The sequence below is a fragment of the Euprymna scolopes genome, chromosome 22, assembly GCF_053919585.1.
Source record: "Euprymna scolopes isolate OS-2025 chromosome 22, ASM5391958v1, whole genome shotgun sequence".
NCBI lineage: Eukaryota > Metazoa > Mollusca > Cephalopoda > Sepiida > Sepiolidae > Euprymna > Euprymna scolopes.
Window position 1 is genome coordinate 76761330 of NC_136503.1, and position 26741 is coordinate 76788070.

The following is a 26741-nucleotide window of genomic DNA, read 5'->3' on the forward strand; positions in this document are numbered from 1 at the left end:
CACCAACCTTCTCCAAGTGTATCTTATCGAATTCGGGATTCTTTCTGGAATTTGGACGTAATTTCGAGTGGGACCCTTTATGTAATCCATGAGGGTAGCATACTCTCGGTCCGTCAGTAATAATAATAATTTGCAGTTGTATTTTTCGGTTGCCCACACTTCAAACTTAATTGAATTTTTCCAAGTACCACTGTGTTACTTGTCCTTACAAGTTTGACAAAAAACATTCCCAGTTTGACAAGAAGAAGGTCAGAGATTACATTAACTGAAACGCTGTGAAAATGACACTGAAGAAATCAGAACAGTAGTCAGAAGAATCCAAATAATATGAATTGACCAAGCGTTTGGCTCCTATATCGTCAGATTTTGTTGAAATGTTCACAACAGATGGGAACGATAAAAACTAAGAAATCTTGAAAATTTGAGCATTTAACTCCAAGTGGTTTCTGATTTAGATCATTTTCCTTTTTGCACAAATCACACAAGATGTCACCCAGGTGACATTTTAATAATTATAGAATAGAACGATAAAGTTGTCGCCCTAAAGAAAAACAACACTACAGTTTTATTTTAAACCTTTTATTGAGAAAATCAATGCAGGTAACTTGATTAGATAGTAGAGCTGACATCTATTCAATGTAGCCACCGTCAGCCTAAATAACCACGTTGATACGTGTCTGAAAACTGGGAGCATGCCTTTTCCACAAGAAACTATTAGAGTAGAAGGCTTTCTGCCATCTGGGGTTCTTTACTGTGTAGGGGTGAGATTTTACAGCTTGTTGGGTGTAGTTCATCAGAGGACCTACCATTAAAATACTTGTAAAACGGGCAGAGAAATGCAACCTTTCATCGATAGAACAGAGGTTGAAGCCTAGCTGACAGTGCAGAATCTATCAAGTTGGCGGTTCTCTTTTGAACCCTGTCTAAGAGCGAGAGACTAGTAGCAGATGATTCAGTCCAAATATGGCAACAATGCTCCATACATAAGCGAATGGTGGCCTTGTAAAGGTACAGGATACTCTCAGACGTAAATAACTTTCTAGCACGGTAGAGAGAGCCCACCTTCTTTGCAGCAGCTTTGGCAATCCCCTTGATGTATCTGTCCCAGCTCATGTTCCCTGCGAACGTTAAGCCAATGAGTTTGATGAAGTACTTTCAGGTAATGTATCATTAGCCATGGCTATTATTGGTTGAGTAGCTTATTCTTGGCAGCATTGAATGTTACCATCCATTTGTGTCCCCATTATTGACAAACGAGACAAAAAATATGGACATGACAAAGAAAGAATGAGAGGAGACCAGTGTAATAGTAATAAGCAATGTTTATTGCAATATAAGGTTTACAAAAGAACTGTGCAATGTTTCAGGATGAGGTGACAAGAAGTTGTCCGTGATGAGTTCTCTAAACATCTTCATGACAAGTGTGTTTGTGGATCAAATCCCACTGACTGTCATCATCAACTAAGAACTATTAATTTGGCCTAGAACTAATTTGACCTAGAAGAGACGACTATGTAAACAAATACCAATTGGGCTTGTCATCCCTGTCTACAGTTTATATACTGTCTACAGTTTATATACTGTCTACAGTTTATATACTGTCTACGGTTTATATACTGTCTACAGTTTATGTACTGTCTACTGTTTATATACTGTCTACTGTTTATATACTGTCTACAGTTTATATACTGTCTACGGTTTATATACTGTCTACGGTTTATATACTGTCTACAGTTTATATACTGTCTACAGTTTATATACTGTCTACGGTTTATATACTGTCTACAGTTTATATACTGTCTACTGTTTATATACTGTCTACTGTTTATATACTGTCTACTGTTTATATACTGTCTACTGTTTATATACTGTCTACAGTTTATATACTGTCTACGGTTTATATACTGTCTACGGTTTATATACTGTCTACGGTTTATATACTGTCTACGGTTTATATACTGTCTACAGTTTATATACTGTCTACGGTTTATATACTGTCTACGGTTTATATACTGTCTACGGTTTATATACTGTCTACAGTTTATATACTGTTTACGGTTTATATAATGTCTACTGTTTATATACTGTCTACAGTTTATATACTGTCTACAGTTTATATATTGTCTACAGTTTATATACTGTCTACAGTTTATATACTGTCTACGGTTTATATACTGTCTACGGTTTATATACTGTCTACAGTGTATATACTGTCTACGGTTTATATACTGTCTACGGTTTATATACTGTCTACGGTTTATATACTGTCTACTGTTTATATACTGTCTATGGTTTATATACTGTCTACAGTTTATATACTGTCTACGGTTTATATACTGCACAATCACATTGACACACTGTTTCTCGCCAGATCACCAAAGTTAAGCAAACGTTGAGCCTGACCATTTGGGAAGGTGAGACGCTGTATGTACCGTGAGGTAAAATACAAGGTTGAGAAACTGGCATGGTCTATCCTTCTCTCGAGAGTAGATGGGACTCTCTTAAGCCATGGTAGGCAACCCATCTAGTGATGGCGTCACGATAAAAAATACCCTTGATAGTCCTGGTGAAGCATCAAGTGTTTTGCTACTGACAAGATTTGAATTACGTTACAAACTCGTATAGTGATTTCAATCTCAGCTGCGCTGTCTGCCAGTTTGCTCATTTTTCTTGACCCTATTGCGCTTTCACAGAAGTTGTTGCTTTTAAGTTTGTTCACTAAATTGCCTTGAAAACTGTTACTCGTGCATGTTGGATCTGCATCTTTGTTGAAACTGTAGATTTAGCTCTTGTTTCTTCTGTAGAGTTAGGGTCTTCTATGGTTTTGTTGCAAGGAGCGTTTGAGGTTTGGCGTACACAATCTAACTATCCAAGGATCGAATATGACACCTGCAGTCATCATCGGTCTGGCATACATGCTGGTTAATCAATGAGTTCAGACAATCAGTCCAATGATGTGTCATCAACATTTGGGGTAAGAATCTATATTACCATGATGGGTAAGCGTTTTATCCACAGACTGCAGAGGAGGAATTACAAGGTGCCTTCAATAAGTTTCCACACGTTTTTAATATGGACATTTTTATTGATAGTACATTTTTATTGATAGTACATTTTTATTGATAGTACATTTTTATTGATAGGACATTTTTATTGATAGGACATTTTTATTGATAGTATATTTTTATTGATAGGACATTTTTATTGATAGTATATTTTTATTGATAGTATATTTTTATTGATAGTATATTTTTATTGATAGTATATTTTTATTGATAGGACATTTTTATTGATAGGACATTTTTATTGATAGGACATTTTTATTGATAGGACATTTTTATTGATAGGACATTTTTATTGATAGGACATTTTTATTGATAGGACATTTTTATTGATAGGACATTTTTATTGATAGGACATTTTTATTGATAGGACATTTTTATTGATAGGACATTTTTATTGATAGTATATTTTTATTGATAGGACATTTTTATTGATAGGACATTTTTATTGATAGCACATTTTTATTGATAGCACATTTTTATTGATAGCATATTTTTATTGACAGTACATTTTTATTGATAGCATATTTTTATTGACAGTACATTTTTATTGACAGTACATTTTTATTGACAGTACATTTTTATTGATAGTACATTTTTAATGATAGGACATTTTTATTGATAGGACATTTTTATTGATAGTACATTTTTATTGATAGTACATTTTTATCGATAGGACATTTTTATCGATAGGACATTTTTATTGATAGTACATTTTTATTGATAGTACATTTTTATTGATAGTACATTTTTATTGATAGTACATTTCTATTGATAGTACATTTTTATTGATAGTACATTTTTATTGATAGTACATTTTTATTGATAGGACATTTTTTATCGATAGTACATTTTTATCGATAGTACATTTTTATCGATAGGACATTTTTATCGATAGGACATTTTTATTGATAGTACATTTTTATTGATAGTACATTTTTATTGATAGTACATTTTTAATGATAGCACATTTTTATTGATAGTACATTTTTATTGATAGTACATTTTTATTGATAGTACATTTTTATTGATAGGACATTTTTTATTGATAGCACATTTTTATTGATAGCACATTTTTATTGATAGCACATTTTTATTGATAGCACATTTTTATTGATAGTACATTTTTATTGATAGCACATTTTTATTGATAGCACATTTTTATTGATAGCACATTTTTATTGACAGTACATTTTTATTGACAGTACATTTTTAATGATAGCACATTTTTAATGATAGTACATTTTTATTGATAGCACATTTTTATTGATAGTACATTTTTATTGATAGTACATGAAACTCTAGTCCCCTTCGAAGTAATCTGCTCCAGCTGCAATGCACTTGTTGTACCGTTCCAATAACTTTTGGAAGTCCTCTGTGTGAGCACAACCTCTTTCATCTCCTCAATTGTCTCATAACGACAGTAAAGTTTTCCTTGAGCTTAGGGAATAACTAAAAGTCACAAGGAGCAAGGTCTGTATTACAGGAAGGGTGAGGAACTGTCTTGATATCCATCTTGGTAAAATAGTCTGTGACAATAATAGAGTTGTGGACTGATGCATGAATGCAAATCTTTTGTATCTTCAGTTCCTCACGAATAATTGTGGGTACAGTTCCCACACCATGATCAAACTGTGCACTTATTGTCTTTATAGACACACGATGATCCTTATCCATGAAATTCTTTATTTGGCCAATCAACTCTGGTGTTCTGACTTCCTTACTCCTCTCAAACCTCTTATCATCCCTTATAGACTCCTTGCCTTCCTTGAATCTCTTATGCCACTCAAAAGATGATGCTTGGTTCAGGCAAGATGGTCCAAAAGCAATGTGAAGCAGTTCATACGTTTGTGTGGTATTTTTTCCAAGTTTAAAACAGAATTTTATCGCATATCGTTTTTCTAAAGTGACCTCAGGTTCAGACAGCATTTTTGGAATTCATCAACTATGACAATCGGGTTTTAGTAGGGTGTATTCCAATTCCTGCTGCAGCTGTTTATTTAAGCCTGAAATCATAAAAAAATTGGTCAATCATCTCATAAGATATATAGCAATAACATACTGAATTTTCTAGAGTCTACGACAATTTTAAATGCCTGTACAAGAAAGTCTGGAAACTTATTGAATGCATTTCATATATCGTATGTTACCCCAGGTAACTCTTCTTAAATTCCTGGCATTGAGATTATATCCTATCACCTCTGGTGACATTGGTAAAAAGGTTCCTAATGTAGTCTTTATCGGAGTGGCCAGTCCACTATGGCCTTATTAAGGCAGGTATATGATAAAAACTCTGCAATATTGAGAAGGACGCCATTGACCTCCTGGACGATGCACTATCTTAATGAATTTGGTGCACTGGTTAATCATTTTTTCAGCTGCAAATCCCACCTCAAATCAGATGAACCAGCTTCGGGTGTATACCATGTTATACGGTGGTAAATGTATCAAGGCAGATGATACGTTAATCTCAAGTTCATCTGGGTATCCTGCAATCGTGTTTGCTGACCATTGCTTGCATCTATCATGTCAGGATTATCACTTGTTGCAAAGGTCAGTGCTGGTGATTCGTCTTACAGCTATTGTTGAGACAAAATAAAAAATACAGCAATGGTAAAGTGTTAGGTAAACGCCAGGCAATGCCAGGTATAAAGCAGCTATTCAGTTATTGGTTTATCTATTTAATTGTCTATCTATCTATCTATCTATCTATCTAGTGGAGTAAAAAACAGAGATTGAATCGTGGGAAACAATAAGTTGAGCGAGCATGCAGGTGCAGAAAGGGTCAAAGGGCAATGTTGTTACATGTATCAAACTGGGTGACCAATCAAGTTGCACCGGAAAGTAACCAAAGGGGGTCTGGATATAACATGTCAAGTGTTCTGGTGTGAAAAAAACGAGTTAATTTTAGTGAGATTTTTTTTTAACACCAAAGAGACAAGGGAGCGACGGTTTCCAAAATGAAGACAGAGAAACCACAAGCCAGGGATTGTTATTCACCTTAGTTCTGCTGTGAAGAAATGCCTGGGAGTGAATAAAGTATATATATAAATATACAGGGATACAGGGTCTTGTGTCTGTCTTGCATGCGACTTGTTATAACAGAATCCAGCTTCTCCAAGACGTTGGCAAATCCCCCGAGAGGAGCATCAGAAACATGTATGTATATTATACACACACAAAAACCAGACAAATCACGGCCCATTAAAAAAGAGTTAAATAAGACCGTTAAAATAACCGTTAAATAAGTAGATAGCACACACACTTTTTAACAAAAGAAAGAATGACTAACAATAGGAGAACAATACAATAGTAAAGAGTAATGTTTATTGCACCATAAGGTACAAAAACATCAGGCCTGTGTTTTGGTTGCCAGCATCACAGAACAAGATGACAGAAAGTTATCCAAAATATGTTCATTTCCCAACCTCTTTAAAGACAAAGATCTGCTTGGTACGCCTGGTTAAAGTAGGAAAGTCACTATTTGTAAAGAGGTGGCTCAGAAGTATTTGGCTGTAAAGGATATCTTAGATACTGGAGAGATACCTTGGGTAGGTCTGATTACTGCAGTCGTCTCTGAGGTTGAAGACATGCTTTACTCTGACCTGATCAATGCGAATGTCCCTAATGTGTAAGAGGTGTCTTAGATAGGTCCTAATCAATGCAGCCATCACTCCAGGCTTGAATAGCAGTTTTGGTAGCATGTCGAGTTCAGAAAGATGAACATCACTAAGGAGCGAATCACCAGGTGTATGGAGCTAGGAGAATGGACAATAGATGGACAGGTCTGGTCAGAAAGACATCACTAAAAACTGGATTATCAGCAGGGTAAGTCTGGTCAGATAGACATCGACAGAAGCAGGAATCAGCATCTGGGCAGGTTTGGTCAGGGGATGTCACCGGGGACTGGAGCAGCAGAAAGATGTTACCATAAAGCTAGAGTAGGGAGAGATTCCAGGAGGACCGGAATGGAAGTTGTAGTTGGTTAAAAATTTCTGTGAAAAGAGCAGTTTGTATGCATTAAGTAACTTGTATTTATATTGCTCTGAAAATGGCAAGTTTATTGCATTAGGCAGACGGTTACTGCTGCTTATTTGTTTATTAAGTGAGTCAGACGGCGGAGTTGTACAACTATCACCCCGTGATCATTCTCATTCTAGTTTTTTTTCTTTGAGAAAAAACTAAATATTTCTGACTTACAAATGCGGTAGGTTCATGTAATTTTTACTTTCTATGATTTTAATATTCCCGCATTTTTATTGGTTACAAAATGGGTGACCGATTTACCAGAATGTTGTAACTAAAAAGTGAGCACCCCTTTCAAATATCGAAATAATAATGTTTTTGGTCAAATATTTTTCATAATCTGGTTTACTAGTGTCCAATCAATAATAATCCAGTGAAAAAATTTCAAAAAACCTATCAGTATACAAATTACGCAGGGGGTGATGGTTGTACAACTCCACCAGTCAGACTTCTGCATTGACCTCATAAAGATCATGCTTCAAGATTTTTTGGTCTGTATGGTGATGGGAGGGGACTGTTTTTTGGACCATAATGGATCCTAAGTTTCAAAGTTGATGCAAAATGCGTTGTTGGCAGTGGCGGCTCGTGCCTGGAGCTTTGGAACTGCACGCCTGTGGAACTCTGTTCCGTCTGCCTGCTTCCCACCTGACTACAACTTGGATGTCTTCAAGTCCAACGTTAACAAATTCCTAATGAACCGCCCCCTTAAGTAAACACTTCATCAAATCTCCACACTAACGTACTGTACTTGCAATAACCTTTATCCCTGAGTGGCTTCCGGGCCTTGATAAGTGGTGACCACCGTGTAAGAAAAAAAAAAAGAAAGTCATTTCTACTCAATATTATCGATACACGTTAAAAAGAATACGTTTTTTTTTCTTTCTATGTGATAATATATCATTTAATAATTATATATATATATATATATATATATATATATATATATATATATATATATATATATATAATTATTAATATGATATATGTATGCATAATCCTGAAGCTTAATGTCGATAACTGTCCCCATATTCATATAAGCATAAAAGTAAAACTTTGTTTGGAGCTGCGAAATTTACAGTTACACATTCTTAGTGAAGTTCGCTTGTGCGCATGCTTGCTCTAGACGGCTGATAAAAGCCAATTTGGAGCTGTCGTTTTCGCAGTTCCAAATGCTTGTGAAATGTGGTGTTTGCGCTTATATTATTATTTTTTTTTTAAGAGGTTTGTTTACAAATGTTTTGTTTTTATTATTATTAAAACGTGTACCGTGTTCTTGTAAATAAAATCTCCACCTTTAAAAAAAAATTCCCACACTTTAAAATGCGATTTAAGCAGACAAAAATATACAATATGCCAAACTTTTTTTTTTAATTAAAAGTGTTCGAGCTTTTAGCCTTGAAGCTACCAACGCGACTAATGTTATTTTTTCACCTATATGGCTTATTTTGTTGGTGTTTTTAAGTAATTTGAAATCTATTTATTTTGTAGTAGTTAAACTTTACAGAATAAAAAATATTTACATTTTTTTCTATAGAAAAGCGAAGAAAATTTTATTTTTAAAATACATTTTAGTTAGAAATGTTTTTAACTTATATATATAATCAAGACCCCAAAACATATATATATATATATATATATATATATATATATATATATATATATATATATATATATATATATTATATATATATATATATTATATATATATATATATATATATATATATATATATATATATATATATATATATATATATATATATATATATATATATATATATATATAAGCTTTAACATTTATTTACCTTCCACCAGGACAATGTAAGAAGTTTTACATTTTGAACAGTTTTTTCAATTAAAATGTGCAATAACAAAACGAGTAAGTAAAACCATTTTTATAATAAGCCCAGTAAATAGCAAAGTTTGTTTGTAAATCAAATTATGTATCTTTAAATGTTTTTTGTTTGATCATAGTACAAACATGTAAACTTTTTTATTCTATATTTTATTTACGAAGTTTTGTTATAAACACACATTTTAAAATTTTAAATAAAACTGTTATCCAATAAAACCATTTTTAAATGGTAAACTCCTAACTTTACCATCGTGTGCAGGCAAGTAAATTTCAAAGTTTTTGTTTTTATGAAAAAATAAATTATTAAAAAATTGTAAATAAAATGTATTTAAAAAAATGTTTTTCATTTGTTTGCCTGCGGAAAAAGCCCGTAAAATTTTATTTAATCTGTAAAGCTTAAAAGAAATATATTTAAAATAGTATGTTTTAATCAAAATGTTTTTGTGTATTATCCCTTTTTCGACGGCTTATAATGGCAAAGTTAAAAATATTTGTATTAAAAAAAAACAATTTTAATGGCAAGCTTATTTTGTTATATGCCTATTTTTAATCAACAAAAAGCTTTTTATAAATAAAACCGTTTTTAAATAGTAAAACTTTTTCGTTAATAAAAATCTCTAATCTAAAAGTTATAAAAGTATGATTCAACTCAGAACTTCCGATTCAGTTGAATCGCAAAAAGAGGATCACGTAAACATTGTATTCCTTCTACCCTAATTGATATTCTATTAATAGACTACCTAGTACTTACCTTCCTCAACACAATTGATATAAAAAGAATTTAACCATGGCCTCCCTGCATCCCCAAGAAATAACTTCTGCGACGGTAAGGGAACTTCAACGGATTGAGTTTTCACAGCTGTCTCTCCATGATAAAGTTGAAATTAAGAAAAGAGGCCGTTCAACCCCTGATATCCAAATATCTCAGCCAGGCATTAGCAACAACAAAGTGTATATTCGTAGCTTTAATGGTACCAACGGAAAAGTAGGCTTTGTGGCTGTGAACTAAAAAGGGCATTGTTCTGTTTTCCTTGTTTGTTTGTTTGGGGGTGATATAACGTGGACAAAGGATGGTTTCAGAACTATTAGTAAAATAAAAGATAGAACTGAAAAGCATGAGAAGTCAAAGAAGCACGTTGACAATGTAGTTTCCCTATCAATTTTGGGGACCGTAAATAAAGAAAAACTTAGGGAGACCTACAGACTTTCAATCAATCATCATAACATGAATGTTAAGAACCGTGAAATTTTATCTAAAATAATAGATTGTATTTTCTTTTGTGGGAACTTTGAAACTCCCTTACGAGGACAGGATGAAAAAGATGATTCAGTAAATGCAGGTGTATTTAGAGGATTATTAAATTTTGCATCTAAATTAGATCCAGATTTAAAGAATCACTTAGAAACCAATAGTGTCTTCAAAGGTATTTCCAAGACTATTCATAATGACATACTTGACTGTCTTTTACAAATATACCGTGATGAAATAAGGGCAGAAATTAGCAAAGCTTCCTTTGTAGCTGTCATGGCTGACGATACAACAGATGTGTCTGAACATACACAAATGATCATTGTTTTACGGTACGTCTTGGATGAAAAAATACTTGAACGCTTTTGGGGATTCTTTATTCCAGAAAACCAAACCGCTGATCGGATATCAAAATGTATTCTACAACAATTAGATATAATCCTTCAAGGAAATCGCCAAAATCGGATAGCTCAGACATTTGATGATGCAAATGTCATGAAAGGCAAAAAATCTGGTGTTCAGGCGAAAATAAAAGTAGTTTATAGTAATGCACATTTCACTGTTATGCGCATCAACTTAATTTAATAATGAGGAATGCAGCAAGCATTACACAAAATGCTAGAATATTTACCTCTAACATTTTGGCTATTCTGACTTTCGTTTCTAGATCACCACAACGTCTCTCCATTCTCAAGAAGCATCTGGATGTAAGCATTCTACGTCCATCCGCCATAAGGTGGAACTTTAACATACATAAATAAAGTTCATGAAAATGTTCAAGCGTTACAAAACTGTCACTGAAATTCAGTCAACATCATATGTAGATGAGACCGTTGCAGAAGTGACAGGAATTCTGAAATATTTGAACGATGAAAATTTCATATTTTGGTTAGAGCTATTTCGTAAAATTATGCCTCATGTTGAAATTATTTATAATCAAATGCAATCTCGGGAAAGTAGCATATATAAAGTCAATGAATACATAACAAATTTCAAAACTGCTATTTTAGAGATAAGAAACTCCAAATACTGTGAACATCCTTCACAAACACTCAAGGCCGAAGCTAAAGAACTGTGTGACTATATAACTGTTGATATAACGGACAGATATTCTTCAACAAAACATTTAATACTTGCTAAATTGTTTAATAAGAAAAGCTTTGCTAGTTTGAAGAAAAAACTACCTACAGAAGAGATATCCTTGACAACTGAAGCATATCCCATGATTGACAAAGAAAAGTTTGAAACTGAGCTAGAAATATTTTATAGTAGGTCAGATATCCATGAGTATTGCAAAGTAATTGATCTCCTGAAATTTATTTTGGAAAACAATTTAAACGATGTTCTTAGTGAAATCACAAAACTCATAAAAATTATCTTGACAATTCCCATGACTACATCAGAGGCAGAACATTTTCAACTCTGAAAAGAATAAAAACTTTTCTAAGGAACACCATGGGTTGCGAAAGACTAAATGCCCTTGCAATGCTTTCAATTGAAAAAAAGTTCTTCACCAGTCATTCAAAAGTTAAGGAGAAAATTATCAATCTTTTCTCACAAATTAAAACAAGAAGAATTGAGTTTACTTTCAAATGAATGTTAATAAGTAAAATATTTAAAATATTTACATCTATTTAGGATTCCTTTATTTTAATACGTGTGCATATGCATAAATTATGTATATTTTTTATGTTTGTTTTATTTTTACACAATATTAAAAGAATAGGTTTTTTTTTTGAAACAGCACCCCCATTAATCTTAGGCACAAGCCGCCACTGGTTGTTGGTGACTACCTAGGTGTCGTGTATTTCAGATGTATTATATTATGGCATATCTCGAGTATAAAAGGAGTCGTTGGTGTTGAATCGGATGTGGTGTCATCAAAGTACTATTCGCATAAAGAGAAAGGTGTCTCAAAAAGCCAAATTCTTGAGTTCGATGTAACCCCGATCTTCTTCAGAAGACCGGAGGATACATCAGCTGAAACGTTGTGAAAATAACACTCAAGATGAGAACAATAGTGCAAATGATTTAAAATGATACTTATCTTAGGCTTTTGTTTTTAATAAATGTTTCGGGTTTGTATTACTGTACACATAGATTCGAAAAAGTTGTCAAAAAACAAATATATAACAAATAAATGTTATCAAAGGCAAGATAAGTGACTTTTCTACCAAAGTGGATATATTTTTCGTGTTTTTATTCAATGTAACATGTTTATTCAGCTCGAAAAACATGCAGTGTTTACTGATGTATTGGAAAATTCAAAATGGCGGCCGACTCTCTCTTTAACAGGGTAAGTTCGGGAAAAGGTGATATAAATAATGAACTAGACAAAATACTGTTAGAAATTCGCTCAATATATATTACCGTGACATAAGTTAACATATATTCAGTGGTTTTTTAAATAGTATTTTGTCTGGTTAATTATTTATAACACCTTTTCCCGAACTTACCGTGTTAAAGAGAGAGTCGGCCGCCATTTTGAATTTTCCAATACATCAGTAAACACTGCATGTTTTTCGAGCTGAATAAACATGTTACATTGAATAAAAACACGAAAAATATATCCAGTTAGGTAGAAAAGTAACTTATCTTGCCTTTGATAACGTTTATTTGTTATATATTTGTTTTTTGACAACTTTTTCGAATCTATGTGTACAGTAATACAAACCCAATGTTTCTTTCATATGCTTGTCATATTTTATTAAAAAAATTTTTTTTTTTTTGCAATATTCTTTTCAAATAAATGGTTTAAGGTTAAAGAAAAACAAAACGAACATATTTATTTCAAAAATTTATTATATACACATGCCATATCCAATTTTCTACATGTAACCCTCCCCCATACATAATCTCTGCATGTCAACATGTGTGTATATGTATTCATCATGTCATACCCACATTTTTACACACAATTAGCCCCACCCCCACCCCATTACAGTGTCTTTCATCACGTGTGCATATATGAATTCATTTGAATACATTTTTGTGAATTCTTTTTTTTTTTTTTTAAATGGTTTATATAAATTTAGTGTTTCTTTTTTTTATTAATGAAATTTTATAATTTAAATTTGTTTTTTTTTTGTTTATTAATTATATATTTGTTTTGTAATTGAATTTTTTTCTCACAAAAATCTCAATGTGATAATATGATCTTCCCCTCTCAAACTTGAATTTCTTATAAATTAAATTAAAAATTATACCCATTTTTTTGTGGACCCCATCCCCATAATATACATGTTTTGTGTGTGTCACAATATCTTTAGGTGAAATGCTTTTTTTTTTTTTTAAAGTTTATATGAATTGTTTTATAATGTTAAACTGTTGTTTAAGGAGTTGTTTTTATTAATTTTAAAGCTGTTTTTTTTTTTTTTTTTTTTTTCTTTTTTTTTTTTACATCATTGCATTTGTTCACGTGTCTGATGTTCATCTTGTCTCTCGTCCATCAAGGCAACTATTTTCGTCTTTTGAATGAAGAGTTCTACTCTGGTTATAATCTGAAATATCCATGATATATATAATCAAATAAAAAAAATTTTCTCAAATATCTTAGTTCATGATGAAAAAAAAAAAAAAAAAATAGGTCCCAAGTTTATTTAAATGCACAAATACTATTAAAATTTCATTCATATGTTATATCTGAATGACTGCACACAAACCTTGTATGCAATCACGTATACGTGAATTTGGTAAATTTCTGGAAAGTGTTTTTAATGTTTTTTATTGTCTATAATTTCTAGCCTCTTAATTTAATGCTTTTTTTAAAATTAATTTTAAAGCTATTTATTTTACTTAATTTCCATTAATTTTAAAGTTGTTCATTTTATGTTTAATTATATTTTATTTTTTATTCTTATTCATTTAATTAATTCTAAATCTGTTTATTTTATTTTTAATTAATTTTAAACTTGTTTATTTTAATTTTAATTCTAAAATTGTTCATTTAAATTTTAATGAATTTTTAAGCGGTTTATTTTAATTTTAATTAATTGTAAAGCTGTTTAATTAAATTCATTTAATTAATTTCGGAGTTGTTTATTTTAATTCATTTGATTTTAAAGCTTTTTATTTTAATTAATTTAATTTTTAAATTGTTTGTTACTTAATTTTACTTAATTTGAAGTGTATTTATTTTAATTTTAATTACTTTAAAGCTGTTTATTTTTTATTTTAATTAATTTTAAAGCTGTTTGTAATTCGTATAATTTTACTTAATTTTAAAGGTGCTTATTTTAATTGATTTTTAAGCTGTGTATTTTAATCCATTTTAAGGTCATTTATTTTAATTCATTGTGAAGCTGTTTATCTCTTAATATCCGAATTACATTTATTTATGAAAAGCATCCCGTTTTTTAAGTACAGACGACACTAATAACATACTATCTGGCATGTTTCTCCATCTCTTCTGAGCACTTATCCAGTCTAAAAATACAAAACTTGCAGTGCAATTAATTCATTACCTAAATCACAATTGTTATTCTTAACCTTTTATTTAAGAATCACTTTAATTTTTAATTTTTATTTCTTTGGCCATTTTTTTACTCGTATGCAGATAAAACATTACATTCTAAGGGAGATAACTTTTTATATTCCTCAATGAAAATATGGCTTATTTCCCTTGTTGATTTTAATTTTTTTGGCCAAAACTGAAAATAGTTTCTATATTACTAGTGGTCCGAGGTGAACTATAGATTAAAAAAAAAAAAAAAAAAATGTAGTTAAGTACGTTATTATGGTGCAAAGTTTGAAATGTTAGTTTAAATGCTGTTTAGGTCTAACTCTTAATATCCCTCGAGAAAACCTTATAGCAGATGATTTTATTTGGAAATATTAATTATCAACAAATAATGCCATATATTATTTACACTGTTCACCTGTCTACTTTAATGTCCAATCAAATTTTATATATATATATATATATATATATATATATATATATATATATATATATATATATATATATATATATATATTTGGTTAAGAAGAAAGTTCTTGTAGAATTTTTAATTTTGATTTCAAATGATGTATTTTCAAATAATTTTCATTATAATACCCTTACTTTATATATCATTTTAAAGAGCGTTTTTCGCTCTATCTAATCGTTTAAATTACAATCGTTTTAAAACAATTATCTCTTCTTTTCAGAACGTTGAATATGTGATGGAAAAAAGTAAATTTGCACATAATTTTCATATTTCAATTCAATCTAGGCTGAAAAGCTGCTGAAACAGCTTCCAATTTCAACAAAACTACCAGAAACTACTACTGAACGCACAGTACAATGGCGGTTTAAGAAATTTTGTGGCGGTGATGCGAGTCTTGAAGATAATAAGCATAGTGGTCGGTCCTCAAATGTTGATTAACTCCATCCACTTGGCCTTTTGGTCAAGATCAAAGTATAGTATCTGTTCTTCAGATACTGCACTTTTATTCCTTGTTCTCTTTCGGTGGAGGAGAAATCCTTGACGACTGAGACAATTTTTATTTTTGTACCTTTTCTCCATGTTAAAAAACGACTCTGTCCTGTGGGGAGGCATAGTAAATAGGTACAATCAAGAGCCTTAGTCGAAGTCAATCCATGCACAACTGTTAGAGAACTTTCTTCTGAATAAGACATAACGTATACAACGATTTCCAACCACTTGTGAGAGATTGGAAAGACAAAAAACTTGATAAATTGGTGCCTCACGAACTGAATGACAACCAAAAGAAACGCCTTCATGAAGTGCTATTTCCCCTTTTTTTATGCAGCAAGAACAATCCAATTCTTAACTGGGTTGTGACTTGTAATGAAAAGTGGTTTTTTTTCACGACAACCAGTGACACTCAGCGCAGTGGTAGGACACTGACGAAGCTCCACGACACTTCCCAAAGCCAGAGTTACACCAAAAGAAGATTATGCTGTTTGGTAGTCTCATCCGTTACAGTTTTTTCGATGCAGACAAAACAATTATGACAGAGAGGTACTGTTGAAAAATGGATGAAATGCATCAGAAACTTTGACAACAACACCCAGCATTAGTCAGTAGAAAAGGCCCAATACTCCTCCACAACAATGGCCGACTGCACATTGCTAAATCAACCCTGCAGAAGTTGAACAAATTGATTAATTTTTATTTTTTATTTCGGACTATTAGTCTCATCTTTATTAGTTGTTGTTTTTGGATCTTTTTATTGGTTCACAATGTTTCGGCCAACTTCCTCTGGCCTTCGTCAGGTGGTAACGGCGACGGATAGGAACTTCGAATCTCCTAACTGTATTCTCAGCCATCACTGCCATCCGTAGTTGTTATCGTCTCACCACATTTTTGACCAATTACCTCTGGCACACTTTGGGTGAGATTGAAACCGCTATCTTCAGACAATGTTCATCTGGAACCGTAGAGATTCAATGTCTCTATCAACTGCACCACGGGCCCCAAAATAGTCCGAAATAAAAAATAAAATTAACATATAATGCTCATCTCAAAAAATGAATTCCAATTAAGGAATAATATATATATATATATTGAACAAATTGAGTTAAGAAACTCTGCCTCATCCGCCGCCATACTTTCCAAACCTCTCATTTACCAACTTTCACTTTTTCAAACATCTCAACAACTTTCTGCATGAGGAATGCTTAAAAAAAAACAAAAAAACTAAGCAATATCCATAATGACTTCATCACCACCAGAATGCAAGATTTGTACATTACTCGTTTTGCGTTGGAAGGAAACGTCAAAACGCATTCGATCGTGATATTATAATTTGCTTCAGTTCATATTTATCCGTTACCCCTCTGCATTGTCTTACCTTCAATAAATTTTTACATAAAAAATTAGTTACAAACCTTAAATAATGATTTGGATATTTAATCAGACTAATATTCTTATCTTGGTTATCTATTGCATACATTCTCATGGACTGTCCCCTAAATGAGGCATGCTCGACACAAACCTGAGGGACACCTTGGACACTGCCTGACGATGAACATCAAGATGAGACGAAACACTATGATGACGATTTTTGTTGTTATTTTCACAACGTTTCAGCTGATGTAACCTCCTTTTTGAATTTGGTAATCTTTATAGTGAACTCAAGAATATATGCAGAATTTCTAATTGAACATTTTAGTTAATCCATAAGGGTATATTGTTCATATTCTGTCAGGTAGAAGTGTTTATTATTAAGTTATTCTTTGTTATGGTTGTCTTTAGTAAGAGTTGAACTTTCAACCTCTCAAAGACTGTCACTTAGAATCGCTTGTTAGTCAGTGCCTCTAATTGTTGCACTATGGGTTTACTAGGACACAATTTAAAATTATTTATAGATTTCCGAGTTTGGTATAAAGATTCACAAATTTAAAAAGATGCTTTCTGAAGAAGATCACGCCAACTGGACTGTTATAAAAATAACAACAAGATGAGAATAGTAGTCCGAATAATTCATATCATACAAATTCTAAATCTTCATTTAAAAAATATCAAAATACAAAAATTTTTCACCAAAGTAGCTGAATTTGCTATTAAATGACCAATAAAAGGGTTGATATACCATAAAACAGAACGGTTTATTACTATTAGACTGGGCATGTATTAAGAAGAGATGGAGAGAATCTATAGATTATTTCAGTCATCCATACATACAAAATTTTGATTTTTATAAAATTTTTGTGTTATTATCATTATGTATGCTTATATTTAATTATTTTTCTTTCCTTCAAATTTGTCCTTAAGAAAAATAAAAAAAGTAAAAACTTAGATGCATTTATTCAAACCCTCTCTTACCACCCCAAATTATTATTTTATTCAAACATAGGATGACCCATTATTCTGATAATAGGGTGGAGGTAGTCTATAAGGTGGTGGAGGGTTACTAGAGCCGTTATAAGAGGAGTAGCGTCCATGCTCTTCCTCTTCCTCCTCATCATCTTCATTATCTGAACAGTTATCCAGATCGCCAAATCCAGATGCTTGATACGGGGAAAAACTCCGATGTCCGGGCATCTTTGAATTTACATCTCCGGGTAGAATAACTGCCCTTTTAGAACGCATTCCTCTCTCTGGATTCGAGCGTTCGCTGTGGAACATGACAGGATCTTGGTCCTCAAATGAGTTCCGCTGCTCTTTCTTCTGGTTCTTCTTTTGCCGTTGTTTCCGGCTGCAAACAAGAAGGATGATGATAACAATGAAGATTGCAATAGCTACCGCTATAACAGTAGGAATAATCGCTTCAGCCCAGGGGTTAACTTCCGCAATGTCACCCGTCTCGGTTTCGTCGAGATCATTGGCGGTAGCCAGACATGCTCCATCCAGATTGAAATCTGCACTCGAAACGGTGTATCGTGGTGACATGTATTTCCGGAATCTCGGATTAATCCGGTCGTTTTTATCAAAGATTTTCCTTCTTTGTTCGTGAACTGTCTCATTGTCGCACCTGTCTGTTGGTATACTGTTGTTCGTCCATGTGAGGATCAAAGAACCGGGTCTTGCATCTAGAATCGTCATTAAACTTGGATCTTGATCCCCAAAGAATATGCTTATCTTCTTCATCAAGTTTCTCAGGTGCTTACGTTCGGCCAGGAATTTCTTGCCGTTTACCTCAAACTTCATCACAAACTCATACGACGGGTTCGTGTCGACCATGCTTGAATTAACGTATATCATTATAACATCCTGAGCCAGCTTCCCGCCTTTATCTATGGCATTAATTGTCACCTCCATCGGGCTTTGTCTAACTTCCTCTGCTAACGGAAGTCCGATCAAGGTCTGCGTGGCTTCGTCAAACTCCAGCCACCTGTTTGAGCTGCTTGGGACTCGCCGTGGTTCCCAACGGAAGGCCACATCAAGTGTAAGCCGACGAGTGTTGCCATCTTCAGCGTCGTGGAACGTGTTCTTTGGAATTTGGAATTTGAAGATGGTTCCGGATGTCGCATACGCACTGACGATTGGTGTTCGAACACTCGGAGCCTTGTTTATATAATCTGAAAGGATAAGAGTAAAAAATGATTTTAAAAAAAATCAATTTTTTTTTTTTTTTTTAAATTATTGTAATATTTATAGTAACGAATGCACGAAAGGGAGTACGCAATGTCTTTTAGTCAAGTCTGGAACAAGGTAAACCTTGTTCCAGACTTGCACAGATTCAAACAAAAATAAAATAATATTAACCCATTAAGTCCCAGGGTATCTAAATTTTTTTATTATTAAGTTGAAATTTTGTGTAACACAAATTGAAATGTAAAAGTGATTTATTTTATTTAAAAAGCAAAATATTGATTCTCCTAGAAATAGGACACTGGGTGCATGTAATATCTTTTAGAAAAAAAAAAAAAAAGGCTATACATTCCAGATAAAATTTACACATTATAGTGAGGAGCAAAGCAGTTCACGCAAAGAGTTACATTTATTCGATTCTGCCTTAGCTTCAATACAGATTAACGACAATAAACTTTTTTTTTACTCACGTTCACCCCAAACAAGGCATCTCACCACTTGGACGTAAGGGGCTGCTATTTGGGATCATGCCTACGAAAGATTAACCAGATGTTGGTTTAAATTACATTTAATCTTCTGCATATCAGTACAGTCCGGGAAGCAGGTAGCAGGGAGGGAATTCTAAAGTCTAGCTGTTCGACGGAAGAAACTATTAGAGTAGAAAGCTTACTGGCATTTAGGGACCTTAACAGTGAAGAGGTGTGATTTTGTTGCAGAACATTTGTTCTTTAAATGTGTACGTTGACTTTTAACATGTACAAATTTGAACTTTATGTCAATTTTTGTAGATCATTAAATTATTCAATTTATCGATTTCTAAATAATAAAAACAACAAAATGAAAACTTTAGTGCTTGTGCCTTATGATCTATAATTCACCTGTCTGTTTAAATGTATGCATGTCTAAAACTTTCGACAGAGGTGACGGATTTTCACGAGACCAGTATCGTTTTGAAGCACAACCCTTTGAACAACGAAAAATTGGCTAAAAACATTAATTCCTTCATCCTCAACTGCATACTTTTCGACAAGGAGGGGGGCGCTTTTTTCGCTGATATTTTCAAAAGTAATCCCCTCTTAGCCTTAATTTAAACCTTCACCACTTCCGGTTTGGCGATGGACGCAATGGCAAAGATGTCACTTTTTTTTTCATTTTTTTTTTTCACGTTTGCAGTACAGGTTTTAGCCTGCCTGCCTACTACCACTTTTTTTTTTTTGCTTAACACACACTTCCAAACACCCGGGCAACGCCGGGAACCCAGGCTAGTTTGATATAAAAAAAATGCATTTTAAGTAAAACCACTATTACATGTCATGTCGAAGTTAGTGAAAATTTCAAAAATTAAGAAAAAATATCAAGTATAAAAATAATTACAATAAAAATAAAATTTATCGAATGATGCAGTTTTATCGGTCTAGTCTGTTGGGGCCGATCCCATATGACGAATTAACATATTTTATTTGTTTTCACTTAAGATTCGCCATTTCAAATTTAAAAAAAATGGCGAATCAATAATAATGTTTTTGTTTGTTTTTTGTTTTGTTTTGTTTTTGTAAAATTTTAGCACATCTCGATCATTTTGTGATAATTTTTTTGAATTTTTATTAATTTCAGCATGACATGTAATTACGTAATAATGTTTTTTTTGTTTTTTTTAAATTAAAATGCAGTTTTTTTTTGGAGGGGGGTTCATTTTATATATCCTATAATAATGTACAAGCACCAACCCTTTTTTTTTTCCACGTTTTTAACAAAACTTAAAATATTTTAATTTTTTTTTTTAAAGCATGAAAACAACCCCATAAGACAACACAAAAAGTAATGCAGGAAGTCGGAATCTTAACTCATTCTTATAAGGGAGATAACTCTATTTTACCAAAGTAGTTGAAAAGATCATTTTTTCTTACTTGAATGTTTTGTTTAAGAAAAAAAATCATTATCGCCGTATTTTACATTTTATTTTCTTATTAATGTTATAAAACTCTGTTACATTAAATGAAGCAGTTGAAAACCATCATTTTTGTCTTGCAATTCTTAGTATAATAGGGTTGCCTCTTTTATAGTAAACACAAGACATTTTATTTGTATTTTTTATTAATTTAAGGTTATTTCCCTTATGGAATGATCTGAACAGAGTTATTCCCCTTTGAATGTTATTTAATCTGTTGCCTAAAATAATTGATTCTTTTGAAAATTTAATTTTAATTTTTTTAAAAACTTGTATCCAACCTAAGCAAGGCACATTGACACTGAGACGGAATGGGCTAGTGTGAGTTAGGGGTCAAACTCATAGGGGCGTCCTCCTAAGTTGGGGTTATTATGGGAGTTTTGTATGAGTTGTTGTATGCTGATGATGTAGTGATGATAACCATCTGTCTAACAAGACAATAGCATTTTGCATCTAGTCTGGTGCACTGCAGCATTTGCTGTGGTTATACTGTTCGAAGCTGGAATTGGCTTTCTTGATGCAGCCCTGGGCGAGTGATAAAGAGACTTAGGTTTGCCCAGTTACCAGGGTCCCCCTCTCGATGGTGCAAACAACGTGTGACAGAAAGGCAAGCCAATAGAGTCGGAGCCACTGCAGCTGCAGGAGTTTGCAAAAAGGTGTCGTAGCACTTCACCATCTGCCTATCGGGACTTCGAACCGGATTTTTTGTTGAGGTTTACTTCCTTAGCCTTTGCATTTTCATAAGGTATCTACAAGGCAGTGGAATTATTTGTCCATAGCTGGTGAAAATTTGAAAATATTTTCCATTTTGATGAAAATAATGGAGATCCTCAACATAGTTCTGGTTGTATCAAAATGAAATCGAAATCCTTGAGTGAATCTTTCTAAAAAGAGTTGGCCGAAAGACTCGCAAATTTTGTAATGGTGAAAATTTGTAAATATTTCTAATTCTGACAAATGATGTTGTACTCGCCTATGGAACAATGGATTATCTACTTGTTGTTAAAGACTTTAACGAATACTATGGAAAGTAAAGATCAATGGTTTTAATGTTAGAAAGCCTCCAGAAAGAGGAGAGTTCCTTTGTTCAGTTTGTGGAAAGGGTGTTAAGGTGCAGCTCACTTCTTTGCAAGCATTGGGCACACAAGAAATGCATTGGCATCACAATTCGAAACCTAAGAGGTGATGCCCTTTCTTTTCCTTGCAACCTCTTTCCCACAGAAGAGACGTTGCGAGCCTGTTTGGTGGCCTTCATATCCAATGTAAACAAATTTTTGTCAAACCAATAATCAAATTCTACCCCATTTATACCATTAACGATTACTATACTACTGTCTTACATTCATTAGTCCTTATCCTCAAGAACGGTGACTCTCAAGTAAAATTAAAAAAAAAAAAATTTTAATCAGTTTTATTCATACAGTTTCATCAACGCTAGAGGTCTAGAAAGAGTTATATTGACAAGAACACAAAAATATGCTGATTCAGTAGATGCGCATTGTTGCAATATTTTTAATTTTTATTTATTTTTTTTTTTTTACACAGTGATCACCACTTATCAAGGCCCGGAAGCCACTCAGAGATAAGGGTTATTGCAAGTACATTACGTTAGTGTGGAGATTTGATGAAGTGTTTACTTAAGGGGGCGGTTCATTAGGAATTTGTTAACATTGGACTTGAAGACATCCAAGTTGTAGTCCGGTGGAAAGCAGGCCGACAGAACAGAGTAATAAGAGTATGATTAAAGAAAATTGGAAGGTTCTGTTTATAGACACTGGCGATAGGAACTGACCAATCAAATGGAGCCACGTCCTGCTAGCAACCAATCAGAAACCGGAATCACTCATTATCTTTATCTGGTCTTTTAAAAATATAGTTATTTAAGTCAAAGTTTATGAACAAAACTTTTTAATTTTATTTTTATCACTGGTTTTGTTAATATAGTGGCTATATTTTGCTTTAATTTTATGTAATTTATAATAATGGATTCATTTTTTAGCCCATTTCTTATGAAGTGATACTTACTATCAATATGTTTAGATGTTTGGTGAATTATTGAGTTTGTGCCCAAGACTATGCTTGCTTGATTATCACAATTAATTACTATGGTGTTTTTAGTGAATTCTGGTTCTAAAACAGTCTTAGAATGACCTTTACATATATATATATATATATATATATATATATATATATATATTCAGCTTTTTTTGCATAGGCATCACCAATTATCAAGGCCCATAGGCCACTCGAGTATAAGAGTTAAGAGTGTATAGTAGTTAAATGGACAATATAGTAATCATTAGTAGTGGAAATTCGGTAAATTTGTTAACTTAAGTGGAACGGCTCATCAAGAACTTGTTTACATTGGACTTGAAGACAACCATATTGTAGTCAGCTGGAAAGCAGGAAAACGGAAGACAGTTCCACAGTTTCTAAGAAAGAAGCTTTGTTCATGGAATCTACGTTTAGGTTTAGGTACAGATAAAGAGTGGGGGGGGAATTATTGATAGTGTTTTCAGCTAGACGAGTGTTTCTTGTGAAAGTTTGGCGAAGGAGGACCATAGATTGAAGCTCAGTCGAGCACTTGCCATAAAAATAACGAGAAAGCAAAGACGAATTCGCAATACCTCTTCTGTGAGAAAGAGGTTGCAGGGAAGAGAATGGCACTCCAGTAATCTATTTTTTTATGAATAATTTTATCAAGAATTCTTCATAAGTTTTGGTTTCAGTTTCAATTATAGCTGAAGGAACTCAAGTTATATATATATATATATATTTATATTTTTTTTCATAAGTTTCGGTTTCGATTCCAGCTGATGCACCCAAGTCATATGGATATTTTTTTTCTTTTTTTTAAATTGCAACTATATAATATATAAAAATTGATAGAACATTAACTCCATAATAATATATACGAAATCTGCAAGAATTAATATATCATATTTAAGCCTACTTTATGACCAGGCTATGCCGGGCGTTCCTGCTAGCTTAGATAAATACTTTTGCAATTTTAACAAAAGAGCTACAATATCAGAGCATCTCCATTTATGTTGAACATATACAAATGCCAACATCAGTATATTACATATGAATGAGTTCCCTGTGGAATTTCCACAGGTCCCACAAGTTTAAATAAGTATGTTTATTTTAAAAAATTCGCATTTTGATTGGTCTCTTAACTTATACGTAATTTTTTCAAATTTCAATGCTTTCAAACAGTGGAAATACTACTACAATTAAAGAAAAAAATAAATATATAGAAAATGACCTGTTAATCTTTGTTTTTACCATTTCTTTCTTTGTGATAGCCTCCTAACAATTCTCTATGTTAATTTATTTGTAAATCTATTCATAAATTTGAATGTCAGTAAGATAATGCCCAACTTACCAGTGGTTTCTTTATAGGGTGGTAGTGTTGGATGTTTCTTAGGTTTTTTCGTGATTCTTTCTGGTTCAGTGGTTGTCTGCGATGTTGTGGTTCGTTGGTTCTTTTCTATTGATACGGTAACTGGCACCAAAGGTGCTTCACTAGCAGACTCTGTAGTACTGCTGGGATGAATAGAGGAATGGTGTCTATGCGTATCTGAACTGTCAGGCTTTTTGCTACTCGAAGTTTCCAAATAATATCTCGTTGGTATTTCTGCATATTTAGTGACGTCTTCCTCTCCTTCAATGTAGACTGAGCCGACACTTGAAGTCGTCGGAATGTGACTGTCAGTACTTGGATATATATTCTTTTCGTGGCTTTCTCTGGAAGTGCTGGGTTGAATGGAATGGCTAGTTGGATAAGAATACGAAGGTGTCACCTTACTGAACGACGACTCCTCGACTTGTGATGAGCTTGGGATGTGTGATGCAATTGGGTAATGTGACGAGGATGACGTGTGCCATATTTTCCTAGTGCTTTCCGTTTCTTCTATCCACCATCTTTTGTCAGTGCCGTCTGTTGCTTTGGATTCTGTCGGTTTCCGTGTCTGTTCTCCTTCGTTAGGATACCACACTCCTGTAGAATGTCCGGTGTCTGTCGACTGCTCCTTTTTGGAGTACCACACATCAGTCGACGATTCTTTCTCTTTTGTATGCCATACATCGGTAGAATATTCTCTTTTGAAGGACTTCATATTAGTTGAAGGCTCTATGTCTTTTGAAGACCAGTTATCCGTGGAGGGCTTTGTGCCTTTCGTATTCCAGACATCAGTAGAGTGTTCTTTTTTAGAGGACCACACCTGAGTGGAATGGTCCATGTCTTTGGAAGACCAGACATGAGTCGAATGCTCCTTTTTCGAGTACCAGATATCGGTAGAGGGCTCTGTGTCTTTTGTATGCCAGACGTCGGTAGGATGTTCTTTTGTGGATGACCACACATGAGTGGAGGGTATTGTGTCTTTGGATGACCATACATACGTGGAGGACTTTGTGTCTTTCGATGTCCACACATGAGCGGAAGATTCCGTGTCTTTGGAAGACCAGACATTGCTGGAAGATTCTTTTATTTCAGATGTCTTCCTACCCTCGTTATTTTTAGATGCATAGGGATCTTTTGTGATCCATACCTCCCATGAAGATGATGCAGATGAGGTGAGCAGATCAGCATCTTTGCTTGGTATATAGATGGAAGAACTGATGTGCTTACTGGTTGACGTACTCGCTGTTTCTTCGAAATAAAAAATATTGCTTTCAGTAGAGTCGAATACTGAACTCAATGAAGGCGTCGGAACGAACACAGAGTTGGAAGATGTATGAATTGACGGTTGAATGCTAACTGAAGTTTCCTCATCATCACTCCCTGATCCTGACCCTGATCCAGCATAGGACATGTCTGCAAAATAAAAATGGGAGTTGAGATGAAAAAAAAATTATTTTAGAGAAGCATTTTTAAATTATATATATATATATATATATATATATATATTTTATGGAAATCGATCCAGACAAGACATGAAGTTACTTAATTTTAGGTGCTAAAAAAAACAAAAAACAAATATATTTATTTTTTTAGCATCTAAAATTTTTAATTTTTTTAGCACCTAGATATGTATATCACTTCAAGGTAAAAAAACTAGCCAATGATAAATTTTATATGGATATATTCCAACTCAGAAAACAGCAATTCTTCCCCCTTTGTCAGAAACATCGCTCATGGAATATGAGGACTAAAGAACAAAATGGAGAACCAAGAGTTAAGAGATTGCCGAAAGTAGACACAAAGTCCACTTTCTACTCCGAAATCATAAAATACCCCCCCCCCTAAATGAAACCGAAAGATTTTAAACTAGGCTTGTTTGATAATACTTATGAACACTACATTTAGTGATTATATCTGACACTAGTTTTAAACTAAGTTTGAACTACTGAATCCAAAAACGTCCATGTTTTTTTTTTCTCTATCATCTCAACTTGTTCAGCTACACGGTGCCATCACTTTGTCTGAAAAGAAATCCCATCAAAATACTGTATCTCTACAAATGTGTACTTATTTTATAGAATTATATATTAAACTGGACTTTTTAGCCTATTAAAAAAAGGGCAAAAGTTATAGACCGTTAATTTATAATGTGCTTTATTCCAAATTGATGAATGAATATGATTAAATTTTTGCTTATTTTTGCATTAAATACTAA

At 33.1% G+C, this 26741-nt stretch overlaps 2 protein-coding genes across 3 annotated transcripts in view; one reads left to right on the forward strand and one right to left on the reverse strand.

The window, feature by feature from the left end:
• The window catches only part of LOC145243470 (putative histone-lysine N-methyltransferase set-23), a 416813-nt gene that overhangs the window by 24242 nt on the left and 365830 nt on the right, over positions 1-26741 (forward strand). The window lies entirely within an intron of this gene.
• Positions 17730-26741, reverse strand: part of LOC145243469 (uncharacterized) — a 219526-nt gene continuing 210514 nt past the window's right edge. For both annotated transcript variants that reach the window (XM_080106406.1, XM_080106405.1), the window contains 2 exons: positions 24509-25939; positions 17730-19159 (listed from right to left, as the gene is read on the reverse strand). In XM_080106406.1, the coding sequence (XP_079962532.1) occupies positions 17985-19159; positions 24509-25939 (2606 nt within the window). In that variant the 3' untranslated portion in view covers positions 17730-17984. The remainder of the gene's footprint in view (positions 19160-24508; positions 25940-26741) is intronic.